Raw genomic sequence first — 14618 nt, 5'->3', positions numbered from 1 at the left:
TCTGCTACCGATGAAGTCCGGCCGGACTACTTAACACTGGCAGATCACCTCCTGACCCTCATGGTGAAGTGCAGGAAACTCCTTTGAGTAACGCTGACTTCTCATGGTTCACTGGTGGTTCTTATTTAAAAGGTGATGATGGTAAATATTGTGCTGGGTCTGCAATATTATCACCCTTTCATGTAACTGAAACAGCACCTCTGCCCCTTGGCTACCACAGCCCAACAAGCCGAATTATATGTACTCACGTGGGCCTGCGCCCCAGCCAAGAGCAAAACTGCCAACATTTATACTGATAGTAGACACACTTTTGGAGTGGCTCTTGATTTTGGAATGTTGTGGAAGCAACATGGTTTCCTACTTCCAATGAAAATAAAATTTAAGATGGCCCTTATGTTCAGGAATTATTGGATGCTATACTTTTACCTGCCACTTTAGCTATTATTAAGATCCTGGGGCATTCTAAAGTTGACTCTCTTGGGGCCGGCCCAGTGGCACAGCGGTTAAGTTCACACATTCTGCTTCTCAGCGGCCCGGGGTTTGCCAGTTTGGATCCCGGGTCTACTAGAGATGGCACCGCTGGGCAAAAGCCATGCTGTGGCAGGCGTCCCACATATAAAGTAGAGGAAGATGGGCATGGATGTTAGGTCAGGGCCAGGCTTCCTCAGCAAAAAGAGGAAGATTGGCAGTAGTTAGCTCAGGGCTAATCTTCCTCAAAAAAAAAAAAAGAAAGAAAAAAAAAAGTTGACTCTCTGAAAGCTAAAGTGAATCACCTTGCTGACACTTCCGCAATGAATGCTGCTCTTAAAGGAATCAATAGCGGCCAAACCTCTGTCATGGTCCAAAGGGCTATTTCCCCAAATGATAACTTAGAAAAACTGGCTAGAGAAGCCCAACAATCGGTCTCAGAAAAGGAAAACCAAAATTGGAAATTCAACCTTGTTGAAATTGTTGGTTTGATAAAAAGAGAAAACTCTGTTTCCGGCCAGGTAGCAAGCCAGACCCTAAAATTCCCACTCCTGACCATGGCACATACATTAAACCATTGGTCCACTAACAAAATGATAGCATTCATGAATCAACATTGATGGGGGATAATAAGGCTGCAAAAAGCACCCACTTCTCTTGTCACACCTGTCCAAAATATAATCCAGCAAAGCCTGTTCACACTGCTTCTGGACATTTTAAATTGCCTAATGGCCCATTTGAGGTTGGCAAATGGATTTCATACAGTTGCTTCTGTTTCATGGATACAAATATGCTAAATATGTTTTAGTCATGGCCTGTATGTTTTCTCACTGAATTAAAGCCTTCCCTTATAGACAGGCTGCTGCCTCATCTGTGGCTAAAGTCCCTTTGGAAAAGATGACCCCTTCCTGGGGAAGCCGTCTTGAACTTCATGGTGACTGAGGAACACATTGCACCAGTCAGGTGCTCTGAGAGGTCTTGCCATTTGGCCGGTTTTACATCACTTTCACTGCGCCTACCACCCTCAGTCCTCTGGTTTAACTGAATGTCCCAACTGGCATTATTAAGACCCAGTGGGCAAAGTTTGTAGAGACTCTCCAAATACCTTGGCCAAAAGCACTGCTGTTGGTCCTTCTAAATCTCAGACCTACCCCCTTTGGAATCAGAAGCTCTCACCCTTTAGATGGTCACAGGATGCCCAACGCACCTGGCACCTGCCTCTTTTGATCTGCGGCTGACAAAAGGAGATACACTCTAATATTGTAAAGGCCTAATTGCTTCTATCAAAAATAACTGTGTTCTGGTAGAACGATCTTTTCACAATGCGCTCCAGGGAGACGAAGATCTTGAGCATCACACCTTGCAACCTGGAGATTTTGTCTATTGGGAAAGACACCTCCAGAGAGACCCTCGTCAGCCTCGCTGGAAAGGCCCCTTCAGGTACTGCTGACTAAACCTTGTGCAGCCAAACTCCAGGAAATAGTCTCTTGAATTCCTGTGACATGTCTACAGAAAGCACCAAATTCTGAATGGACCCACACACCGTTTGGTGACCTCAAGGTAAAGATTTCCTGGAATTGAAGCAGATGACATCTGATGATGTCCAGACCAGACCTATTAAAAAGATACAGACTGAGATGGGAAATGCTTGAGAGGTTTCCCTCCTACCCCTCCTTGTTACTCGACTGTGATCTCAATAGGTTTCCAATCTGTTCACTTTCCCTCCAATGTGGGACATGACATCCAGGAAAGGTACTTCCTGGCATCGAGGGACAAAAGGCCACTGAATCCAGAAAAACTTGACCCTTGATCAGTGATGCTTTCAGAGAAAGATCTTGATCAAAAGGGAAAAATGTGAAAATTAATAAACAGAAATCTCATTTAGAATAAAGTCAGGAGGCCAGAAGAGAGAACTCTCACACACGTGCCACTCAAAGCACACTACAGATCCCAACAGGAAGAGACAATACCTTGCATCTCCCACAGGAAGTGACAGTATTTAACCCCAGCAGAAGGAAGAGATTCCTCTTAGCCCAGCAACAGCTCAGCCAATGAGAAGTCTCCACACTTGGAACTCCCAGTCTCCTCCAAGGGACCCTTCATATACAACAGCCCCTCCCAACTTCATAAAAGAACATTTCTCTCCTTTGTTTCTCCAGACTTGTGTGTGGTTCACCATAGATCACATGTCCCAAATTGCAGTTCTTTGCTGTTCCTGAATAAACCTATTCTGGTAAAATAACTGGCTGTTTACTTATTCTAGGTCAACAGGTCTTTGGGATGAAATCAGCTTTGCAAATGAACTGTGCAGCCAGGCAGAGCATCTTTGAAGATGCAAAGATGGGAAGTAATAGTCTTTGTCCCCAAGGGACTCAAAGCCTCTCAAGGGAGATAGTAACTTCCCCATACCCCTCAAAAAAAAAAAAAAAAGCCTGCAAAATACCGTGATAGAGAGTTAACAAAGAGTTGGGGAAATATTGAAAATAATGATTAAACAGAAAGCAGTGATGAAATCTGCCTTGGGCCATCAGAAAGGGTTTCTCCCAGGGTACATGGTTGGAGTTGGGTTTTGGGTACATGAGTGAGTGTGAGTGTGAGTGTGTGTGTGTGTGTGTGTACCCAGAATATGTAAAAAACCCTTTCCCCACAAGGAACTAATCATTCTAAAGACTTCGGATAAACAAGCTTACTTTCTTTTGCCTAATTCCCTTCTTTTTGTATTATTTTTTTAAAAGCTATTGTTCTGTTTTAGTTTAAATATAAACAGAATATGGTTTTGATGTCCTCAGGTTGCTATTTCTTTACCTTTGGCAGTTTCAGGTACATGAGATAACATTTTCCAGAGGTGGATTTTCTGGTGGGACAAGACAGGAGACAACAGAAAAGACAGAGAAGAGCTGATAGAGACAGAAGGACAAGGATACACAGAAAATGTTCATAGGCAGAAAGTGAAAGAAGAGGAGCAGGTAGGGTGACCAACTCATTTCAGGAATGCCCTCAGTCACCGGGAAACTGGGACGGTTGGTCACCCCAGAATAGGGACCAAGTGGTGGCAGAGTGAGGAGTGAGTGAGTAGTGAGAACATGGAGAGGTGCCCACAGCCCCAGTGATGCTCTCTGCATTTGAAGGGAGAGTTGTGTTGATTGTGCTTCTGGAACCCTCTTCTTGAGGAGATGCCCACCACTCACTGAGGCTGCCCAAGGCATTTAAACTGCCAAAGCTCTTCCAACCGTGGGGCCACCAAACCTTCAATGCCACTGCTTTGCTGGAGCCCTGGCGGGCATCATTGAGCTTCCCCAAGATGGATTGTGAGGTACAAGGCAACTCTCCAGAGTCTTGGCCATTGTCAGCAGGTTAGGTCTCGGTTATTGCTTCCCCAGGCTCAGCGACCAGGGCTGTGGTGGCGGGGGGGCAGCACTGCAGCCTAGAATCTCCTTGGCTACAGCAGCCCATGTGGTGCTGGCAGCAGCACAAACCTGGATAGGAACACAGGTCCAAAGGAAGGGGGGCCACTGGCTGGGTGTCCTACTCACCGGAGAACCTGGGGGCCAAGCTGGGGGGCTGCTGACAGATCTGTAACTTCGTAAGTGTTTGAGAATGTGCTCCCTGTTCTGCCTTTTGACTGTGTCAATGTCATTCCCCTCACTGTGATATTCTACCACAGTTTTGCAAGATGTTGCCATCAGGGAAACTGGGTAAAGTGTAAATAGGATCTCTCTGTATTCTCTCTCTGCAAGTAAACCTACAATTGTCTCAGAAGAAAAAGGTTAATTTAAAAAATGGGCAAAAGATTTGAACACGCTTACTAGTAGATGATATACAGAGGGCAAATAAACATATGAAAAGATCTTCAACATCACCAGATGGTACTGAAATGCTAATTGAAACTACAATGAGTTCTGGTCATACACATCTATTAGAATGACTAAAACAAAATAACACAAAAATAACAATACTAAGCGTTATGGACTGAATGTCTGTGTCGCCCTCAAATGCATCTATTGAAGCCCTAACCCCCAGTGTGGTGGTATTTAGAGGTGGGGGGGGCCTTTGGGAGTTAATTAAGTTTTGATGAGGTCATAAAGTGGGGCCCCCAGGATGGGATTAGTGTCCTCAGAAGAGGAAGAGAGACGAGGGCTCTCTCTCAGCCATGCGGGGCCACAGCAAGAAGGCAGCTGTCTCAAGCCAGGACGAGGGCTCTCACCAGAGCTGACCATGCTGGCACCCTGATCTCGGACTTCCCAGCCTCCAGAACATGAGAAATAAATGTCTGTTGTTGAAGTAACAGTCTGTGATTTTTCTTTTCTAGCAGCCCTAGCAGACTGAGACACTAAGTACTGATGAGGATGTGGAGCAACCAGAACTCTCAAGTATTGCTGAATGGAAAATGGCAGGGAAAACAGTTTGGCAGTTTCTACTCTAGTTAAAGAATCCCACTCCTAGGAATTTACCCAACTGAAATAAAAACATATGCCCACACAAAGACTTGTAAGCAAATACTCACAGCAGCATTATTTCTAACAGTCAAAAAGTAGAATCAACCCAACTGTTCTTTTTTTTTTTTGAGGAAGATTACCCCTGAGCTAACATCCGTTGCCAATTCTCTTCTTTTTGCTGAGGAAGATTGGCCCTGAGCTAACATCGGTGCCCATCTTCCTCTACTTTATATGTGGGACGCCTACCACAGCATGGCTTGTCAATCAGTGCCACGTCCGCACCCAGGATATGAACCAGTGAACCCCGGGCTGCCGAAGCAGAACGTGTGAACTTAACTGCTGTGTCACCGGGCCGACCTCCCAAATGTTCTTAAATGTTCTTTAACAGGTAAATGGGTAAATAAATTGAGATATATCCATACAGTGGGATACTATTCAGGAAATTTTGCTAAATAAAGACTACATACTGTATGATTTCATTTATATGAAAATCTAGAAACAGGAAAACTTCAACGACAAGAAAGGAGATCAGGGGCTGGCCTGGTGGTGCAGTGGATGGCTCAGATACACATATATCCCTATAGCTTTCACTTATAGCAGCGATAATCAGCTAGAACACAAAGGAAAAATACACAAAGTAGCAATAAAAATAAAAAATATTTAGAAGTAAATTTTAAGAGACTATACCAAAAGATTTAAACAAATTGACATTCACTCAGTTCTTGGAAGACTCAGTATTGTAAAGATATCATTTAATCTCTAATTAATCTATAAATTTAAGAAAATCTCCAATAAAAACACCAAGTTTTAGAACTTGGCAAAGTGAATCTTAAGTTTGTCTGGAAGGATATACAATAAATCTTAAAGTGTTTGGAAAAGAGTGGTAAGAAGTTTGCTTTATCAGACATTAAAATGCATTATAAAGCTAAAATAATAAAAAGCAGTGGACAGAACTGAAACCAAAGGATTCATAAAACAGACCTAAAATTTTAAAAATCTCCAAACATATCTATGCATATAAAAGATTTTTGTATGTGACAGAGGTGGAATTTCAAATAAGCGGAGAAAGAATGGATTAGTCAACAAATGGAGTTGAGACACTTTCTTGGTCAAAAAAAAGCATAATAAAATGTGGGTGAAATTCTTTGTTCTAACATATGACCACCTCTTTCACATCAATGAGGACAAGACGAACAGCTGCATAGAAAAACAGGCTATAGAAAGTGGAGCCCAGGATGCAAGCCCCAGATTCCTGTCCCAAAGCCTAGCAGAGAAACAGCGGAGCTGCCCTCCTTCAGGAAAACATGGGAACACGAGGCTTAGTCAACGAGGGTATCAGCTGTGATCAGGATGGAGCAAAGCACAGATATCTCTTTTTTCTGGGAATCATGTAAGTCTCCCAGGTTCTCCTGAGACCCTAAAAAGAGAGAAGACTCTAATAACTGAGGTCAAATTTCCCACTCCTAGGCAGGATAGGAGCTTGCCAATTTAATTTATTTTTATTTTTTTCAGCTTTGCTAAGGTATAATTGACAAAAAATTGTAAGATATTTAAAGCATACAATGTGATGATTTGATATACGTATACATTGTGAAACGATTCCCATCATCGAGTTAATTAACACATCCATCACCTTACACATTTACCTTTTTTTTATTTTGATAAATAAAAGAAAGAAGAGCTATTTTTCACATGACACATCTTGTGGTAGGAAAACAGACCTCCTGAGACATACTTTTTGACCCAGAATCTCAGTTTTGAAATTTCTCCTACAGAAGTAAAGATATCTGTTCAAGGATGTTTAGTTTTTTGTTTGTTTTTAGTGGCAGGAAAAAAAAATTAGAAATAACTTGAAGTTGCATGGTTGGTTCAATTATGGTATATCCATGTGATGGAATAGTATGCAACGAATAAGAAAAAGGGTATCTTGCCTGGGTCCCCCAGAAAGTGTTATCCTATTTCTACTACTTTTATGGGGACTGCTTCCCAGGGAGGCAGGAGGGGGAACAGACAGAGGAGGAGGAGGAGGAGGAGGAGGAGGAGGTGAGGCTGGGTTGCTGAGTTTAGTAATTTAGTAGCACTACTCAGTAACAAGCTAACTGACCTCTCCATCTTCAGTTACTCCAGAGGTTGTATGAACTACTGCTTCTCTGGGGAGTCCGTGTTTGGAGGGGAGGGAAGAAGAATTTATCCTATGGCTCCCAAATACCACTCTCAAAGCTTCATTCTGTGGACATGTGTGAGGGAGCTGAGTGAGTCCCAAGGATCTCACACCTGGGCGGCATCCAAGAGGCCTGGGGCAGGAGGTGAGAGTGGGTGCTCTCTGCTTGGGCCCTAATGAAGTCGGAGTTGGTCGTGGTAGTGGTGGCTGGAGCAGAGCATATCATCAAGGGTCTGATGAGGTATCTGATACGATAATGATACCTGGCACTGGATGGGTGTGAGAAGGCCATGCAAATGGGTACCATCTTTGTGGAGTCTTTACAAACTAGCTTCGCTTAGAGCCAGCAATTCTACTTTCAGGATTCATGCTGGGTAAATAGACAAGTGCATGAAAATGCACAGAGAGCATTCTGTATAACTGCTAGCAATGGAAAGAGCCTGTAAGACCAACAATTAGGGATTGGTTAAATAAATTATATACAAAGTATAATGAAATCCTTTGCAATTATTTAAAATTACGTGGTAGTTCAATAGATACTGATACGGATGGTCACTGAACAGAGTGAATGAAAGAAAAAGTAACAAGGAATGAATAGTGTTACCCCATTTTTGTAAAAAGAACTCTGAAAAACATTTATCTGGATATATATTTTCATACAAATTCTGGAAGACTATTCTTAATAATACTAACAACAATTACCTCCGGGTAATTTTATCCTTTTCTTCCTTTTAGATATGTAAATGTTACACATTTTAAAATGATCATGGCAATACACAATTTAAACTGTCTGACATAGAAAAAGAACTCTGACATTTTATACAGCTGAGCAATTTGAGGCTTAAAATGTAAATGACTAATACTACTATAAATGAAAAGGATAGACTCATTCTTCCTCTCATTCGATATTAACAAATACAGAAGAGCTCCTACAAGCTGGGCACCATGCCCGGTACCAGAGACACAGGAAGACAAAGGAAACAGTTACACATTGTGTTTAGTGTTACAAAGGAAACAAACAAGATATTTCCCTAGAATGTCTTTTTCATTTCAAAGGAAATAAATTTTAGTAGCATTAAAATTTAATTTTAAAGTATTTACATACTTTTTCCTTATACAAAAGATTTTAGGTCAACTACAACAAAAACAGTCAACTAAATGGTAAAATATACATAAGAATTTTTAAACATTAGTTATTAAAAAATATAAAAATGAATAAGAATCCAGATCAGGGATCAATAAGAACATATATATGCAGACCATTTTTTGTTGTTATTACAGAGCTTAATGTGGTTCTGAGCTTCCAAGCAGCCAAAGTGAAAAGGGAGAAACATTTATATTGTTCTTGTTATCAGAGAGAAATAGACAAACCAATTTTTTAGGAGAAACTAAGCTTCTCCTAGCACTTACACATAAATTTCTCATACGGGTTTGACACTGGGTGTAACATTAGTAATTATTATTCTCCATATGAAACAATAAAAGAAAAACTCTCTGCTATTCCATAAGCTCTGAGAGGACAAGAGCCATCCATTTTGTCTGTGTCTAGCACCGTATCTGGCACCCAGGTAGGCACTCAAATATTTGTGGAAATGAGGAACAACAGAAAAGTGTGTCATTCTGAGATGTGGCTAAAAAGACAGCCCTCCCTATTGCCAGGTGACATGTCTTGTTCATGAGGTTAGAAAACAGACTGAATTTTGGTCTGCAGAAGTACAAGGGCTGTCTACCTACACCCTAAAAAACAGACAGTGGGTCATTATGGGTGCCCTCCCTTGGGCTTTCAATTTGGCACCATTTCTAAGCTTGTGTTAGTTCTCCAGAGAAACAGAACCAATGGGAGACACATCTATATATTTATCCATATCTATGCCTATATATGTATAGAGATATATACGTGTATATATACATCTATATCTATTTATAAATACCCACCTATCAGGAGATTTATCATAAGGAATTGGCTATGTGATTATGGAGGCTGACAAGTCCCGTGATCTGCAGGGTGAATCAGCAAGCTGGAGACCCAGATGAGCTGATGGTGTAGTTCCAGCCCCAGTCCGGGGCCTGAGAACCACAAGAAGCAATGGTGTGGTTGTAGTCTAAAGGCCAGCAGGCTTGAGATGCAGGAAAAGCCACTGTCTCAGTTCAGGACTGAAGGGAGGAAAAAGCCAATGTTCTTATTTGAAGGTAGTCAGGCGGAAGGGATTCTCACAGAATCAAGGGAAGACCAGCCTTTTCGTTCTATTCAGACCTTCTACTGATAGGATGAGGCTCACCCACACCAGGGAGGGCAACCTGCTTTACTCAGTCTACCAATTTAAGTCTTAATCTCATCCAAAAACGCCCTCACCGTAACACCCAGAATAATGTTTGACCAAATATCTGGGCATCCCCCGGCCCAGTCAAGTTGACACATAAAATTAACGAGCACAAAGTTTTACCATTAATATACACCTAAACCAACTGTGCTTCACCACATCTGCCAAATAGCATGAGGACGATGAATTCATTTACCAAACAGGACATCTATCTTAGGGCAAAACTGATGAAGACAACACCACCAAAAAAGGAAAGAGGAAACAGGAGACAGCAACAGACTGTGAATTAAGAGGCAACGTCAGACCTAATGATAAAGCAAGTAGTATGAGGAAGAAATTTTTAGAAAGTTCTAAGATGGGAGGCTGAAAAGCATTGTAGCAGAAGGGGAGGAACTCATGGTGACGTTAAATGGAAAAGGGTAATGCCCCCAATATCCAAATTAATAAGGACTTAAGCAGCCACGGGGCCTCAGGATTTCTTAAAGAAAGACGACCCCTGGGCGTTCGTGTAGAATGAATGGAGACACAACTGACGTCCAGGTTTCACCCTGAAGGATGAGCCTAAGCCAAGCTCCACAGTGACGAGTCACAGTGGGAGTCAAAAGTGGGAGTGACGAGTCAGAGGGGCTTGATCAGAGGACAGCGGTAGATTCAAGCTGATGCAGCTCTGCCGGACGTCTATTCACGCGGCAGCAGACAGCAGGGGCTGCCCAGCACATGTGTCTGCACCTTCTCTGTTCCCTGCATCACATTCCTGCTCACAGATGCACTCAGACCTTCCCCCCTTAAACAGAACCCAGAGTCGGCTGCCTGCCCCTGCCATGTCTCTTGAGCTACCTGCCTCCACTCTCCTTCCTCCCACTACCAACTCTCTCTCGGTGTTGCACATGCTGCCTCCATTTCTTCTCTACCCCACCTGCTACGCCCTTGCCTTCAGCTTCTGGTGCCTCTATTCAGACAAAACCACTCTACCAAGGACTTCCGATTGCTGGACCCAGAGGCTCCCGCCCAGCCCTCACCTTTTTCTTTTTCTTTTTCAACGGTGCTGCAGCACTATACAGTGATCTCGAACTTCCCTCCCTGGGGTCCCAGGAGCCAGCACGACCCTGGTTCTTGGTCTTGCCCACTTTCTCCCCATCCTGACTGTTCAGTACACACATTTTTAAAAGATTCTGCTCTCCTTCCTCAGCGTTTTCACCTTTCTATTCTCTCTTGCTCAGAAAAATCACTCGTCCCCAGGGCTTCCCACTGTCTCCTCCAGTGCGGTAAAGAACTTCCGACTCTCTTTAGTCTGCCCTGTCTCTTCAACTTGCCTTACATTTTTGATTGCCTTCTCGCCATTTCCTCTCAACTACACACCAGAACCCCAGATTCATAGCTCTAAAATCTCACTTTCCTGTCTTTGTTAACGTTGTCACCATCACCCGCGTCAGCCAGTTTCTACACCCCAAGATCATCTCCACCCCGGATGTACAATCGGTCACTTTGACCTGTACATTCTCCCCTGGAAAGCCTCTCGTACTTGGCTTTCCTCCCATTATAACCTCCAATGCCACCCTAGCTCAGCTTTTTCAGCTCACTCCTAAAACACTGCAAGTGCTTTTAGCTGATCTTCTTGCCCCTTTACGATCCTTTCCAATCCACCCTGCACCAAACTGGGAGAGAATTCTCCATGAATACCTCATCCTCCTGCAACGTCTGGGGTCTCTGAGCACAGGCATTTACACCGATTTAAGAATATTTATATAAGGAGACATTCAGGGGAGTAAAACATAGAAGCCTCTCCCTCCTGAGATGTTCCAGGGTAGTGGAGATAAAGACCTGGGCTCCTCCTCTCCAGAGATTTGTTTACACTCCTGAGTAAAGATAAGGTCTCTCTCCAGAGAGAAGCATGAGCAGGTCACCATAGAAGATGGGAGCCTAACTGGGGGTTCCTCTCCTGTAACGTCCCCAGGGCATGTGCGGGTACTATCTGGCCTTCACTGCCTTGCCCTGTGGGGTTTGGGGATCAACCAAGCTAACCTGTTAACTTGTAAGAAGGGTAAAATCTCAGACCCTTCAGTTTCTGACTTCACACATCACCACCAACTTATCTTTCCGAAGATCTGCTTTGGCCATGCTACTTCCTTGCCTGAAATCCTTCAACGGCTTCCTACTGCAGAATCCAAGTCTTGTCATCCAAGCTCCCTCTCCAGCCTGTCCCCTCACTTCTTCCCAAGGTGAACTCTGTGCTCTAGTCAATATGGACCTCAAGATGGTTCCCAAATGGAGGCAAACATTCTGCCTCCATGCTCTGGCCGTGCCCAGAATGCTGCACTTAGATGGCAGATGAGGGAACATCCACGAAGCACCACTGCACGACCACCCAGAGCAACCTTTGAGCCTGGTGAGTCAAACCACTGATTTCTTTATGTCTGTTGCCATGGCTCCCGCCGGGTGCACTGCCGGGAAGTCAGCCTGCCCTTCCTTCATCCTAGCCATAACCAACTGAACTGAACTGCAGCCCAGGTAACTACATTCTGGTTGGACATCAGGATGCTGACCTCCCTCTGGGAATGCCTGGCTTGAAACCCTGTTCAACAGGAGAGCTCTGCGTTGATGGTGACCGACAAATCCAAACCCCTCCTCCCATTTGAGAGGTCAAGTTTAAAGGGGGAAGGAGGGGCAGCTCAGGTTCTGGTATGAACACGGGAGTTGAGGTTTTAGTTCTCTCGGAGGCGTTACATTCCAATCTTAGCTCGTGTCACATTTCTGGATATTCTTGTAATAAACTCCCAACCAAAGATAATATGGGTCTGCATTTTTCTTGCAGGCCTCAACCACATAACCACATTCGAGCACCCTCCTCATCCATCTCTAAGATACGTATACAAAGATGCTGCTTGAAGCATTAAGTATAAACAGTAAAATAAAGACATGCCCATTAACATGGGCTGGTTAAATACCATATTTCATCATCAACTGTAAGATACATCCCAATTTCAGATCAAATATCAATAAAATGGTCCACAGTGGTTCATCATTGATTGTCTGAATATGTGGAAAAATGTGCACATCAGAATTGAAGAACTAAGGTATGGTGCATTCAGACAGTGGAACATTTCACAGCTGGCACAGGTAAATGGCACAGGGCAGGTGGTGTGGAGGACATTTCCTTCAGAACAGGAAGAGGGGAGAGCGGAGCAAAGATGCCAGACATCGGGATACCCATCAGGGTGCCACGTGTGGTGTAACCTGTAAGAGTCTGTGCTTGAAAAGTAGACAATTTTATACTAGGTGGTGGACATATGGGTATATGTTTTAGTATTTTTATACCTTTTCTGTATGTCTAAAATTATAATACATTTTTCTTTAAGTGGGCTTAGCGACCTGTTTTGCTGCCTGTTTTTTTGAGAGACCTTGTTCAATGATAACTTAAAAATCAATTCTATAAATAAAGCAGTTGAGGGAAATATTCACTGTCTCTTACCTCCACAAGTTAATTATTAGGAAAGAGGGAATTTCATCATTCCAGCAACATCTGGTGTGTGCACATATACAAGTGATAAAAACATACAGACCTGACTGATTACTGAACTTTGCTTTTTCTTTCTCAATGCCATAGCCTTTAGCTTCACATGAGCCACAGGTTGGTCTAGATTTAAGCGAGGTCAAAGTTACAAAAAAGATATTTTGTCATAGTTTAAAAAACTTTTAGAAAAAGTGTGAGTGCATGTGTGTGCCGGGGTGGGGGGGGGGGTGAGCATTTCAATAGAATTCCCTTAAATACAACCCTCCTGGCTATTTATAAAGTGGCTTGAACTTTTAGGGACGAGTTTCCTAAAGCTTGGCGCCATGTAAAGAAGCCACAACAAATTAACTCCAGCATGTCTGCTGTGTGGCATTGTCAAGTCACCTAACTTCGCAGGGCCTGTTTTCTCCTTGGAAAATAGGGACAATAACTAGTTTATAGGATGCTGTAAAGATCAGAAATTTTAAACACAGTAGTGTGTCTGCACACAGCAATTACTCAATAACGGTGATAAGGCACGCGGGTTCTTCTGTCTGGGAGCAGGCCCTCGGTCTTCGGACTCCGCGCGGCCGCATCACCTCTGCCCGCTCCTCTGGAGCCCTCAGAAACGACCTCACTCCCAATTATTTTCGGTTCAACATTTATGTGCAGGTTCCAAAGTTAAGCAAGCCAAAGGCTTTGAGTAGCTTAAAATCACACCAACATAACACGGTACAGAAATAACAACTTTCAGGGTGTTCTGTTTTTTGTTTGCTAGAGGAATTGGCACCACTGGGGAAGCTGTGCTCTCTTTAGAGAGTCGGGAACTCCGAGAGGTGCCGCAACCGGCCACAAGGCCTCGAGTACAACGGCCTCCAGGTACCTCCCGGGCTCCGCGGGCTTCCCGCCGTAGGGGATGGGGCGGCCAACTCGTCCCCGTGCTTTCCAGGAAACTCCCTGGGGAGCGGGAGGGAAGGATCCCGAGGGAGGCGGGCTCCGCCGGCGTTTGGGGGGCCCGGGGCGACTCCACTTACCAGTGCGAAGTGCACCAGGGCGTCGTAGCAGAGCCAGGCGAGCGCCCCGCGGTCCGCCGCCCCCCGCCCGCGGCCCAGGCGCAGGCCCAACGCGCAGCCCGCCCCCAGCAGCGCGGCGCACAGCAGCAGCGAGGCGCCCACCGCCCCCGGCTCCCAGCCCGCGTCCATGCAGCCGGCTCCGGCTTGGCTGCCAATTCTCGGGCCAGGAAAGGAGAGCCCGCCCAGAAAAAGCGCGGCGGAGCGGGGGAGGGGGAGGCGGGGCCTGGCGGGAGGGGGCGGGGCCGGAGCGGCTTCCGCTCCCGCCTCGCCTCCTGCCAGCCCGCTGAATCCCCGGGTTTTCTGGAGTCGGGTTGTGCAAACATGTTCCCAGACCAAGCCCAAAGGACCGATCAGAGGGCCACACCTTTTGATGAGGCTTGATTTTTAACACGGTTCAAAACCTTAAGCCACAACGTGAAGTGCAAATGGGAGAAATTTTGCCAATGGACTGGGGAGAATTTTAAGGACAAAAGTTTCTAACTAGGTCCTTTCTAGTCTTGCAGGAGAGGTGACGGCCAAGGGTGTTTTCAGCCACCAGCAGGCTTTTTAAAGCCCTTGTGGCTTACTCTGACCCTATTTCTTAAAAATCCAGAAAAGCAGTAAAAGTATGGGAGAGAGGAGCGATAAGTCATGCTGGCTGGGCACTAGAAGCTTTTGCCCACCTTATCT

At 44.6% G+C, this 14618-nt stretch overlaps 1 protein-coding gene across 1 annotated transcript in view; it reads right to left on the bottom strand.

The window, feature by feature from the left end:
• Positions 1 to 14308, bottom strand: part of EBPL (EBP like) — a 41360-nt gene extending 27052 nt beyond the window's left edge. The window contains exon 1 of the mRNA XM_014851429.3: positions 13911 to 14308. Within this exon, the coding sequence (XP_014706915.2) occupies positions 13911 to 14078 (168 nt within the window). The 5' untranslated portion in view covers positions 14079 to 14308. The remainder of the gene's footprint in view (positions 1 to 13910) is intronic.
• Positions 14309 to 14618: the final 310 nt, after the last annotated feature.

Source organism: Equus asinus, chromosome 11, assembly GCF_041296235.1.
Source record: "Equus asinus isolate D_3611 breed Donkey chromosome 11, EquAss-T2T_v2, whole genome shotgun sequence".
In the NCBI taxonomy this organism is placed as follows: domain Eukaryota; kingdom Metazoa; phylum Chordata; class Mammalia; order Perissodactyla; family Equidae; genus Equus; species Equus asinus.
Note: the sequence above shows the minus strand (reverse complement) of the source record. Positions and strands in the feature narration are given on the sequence as shown.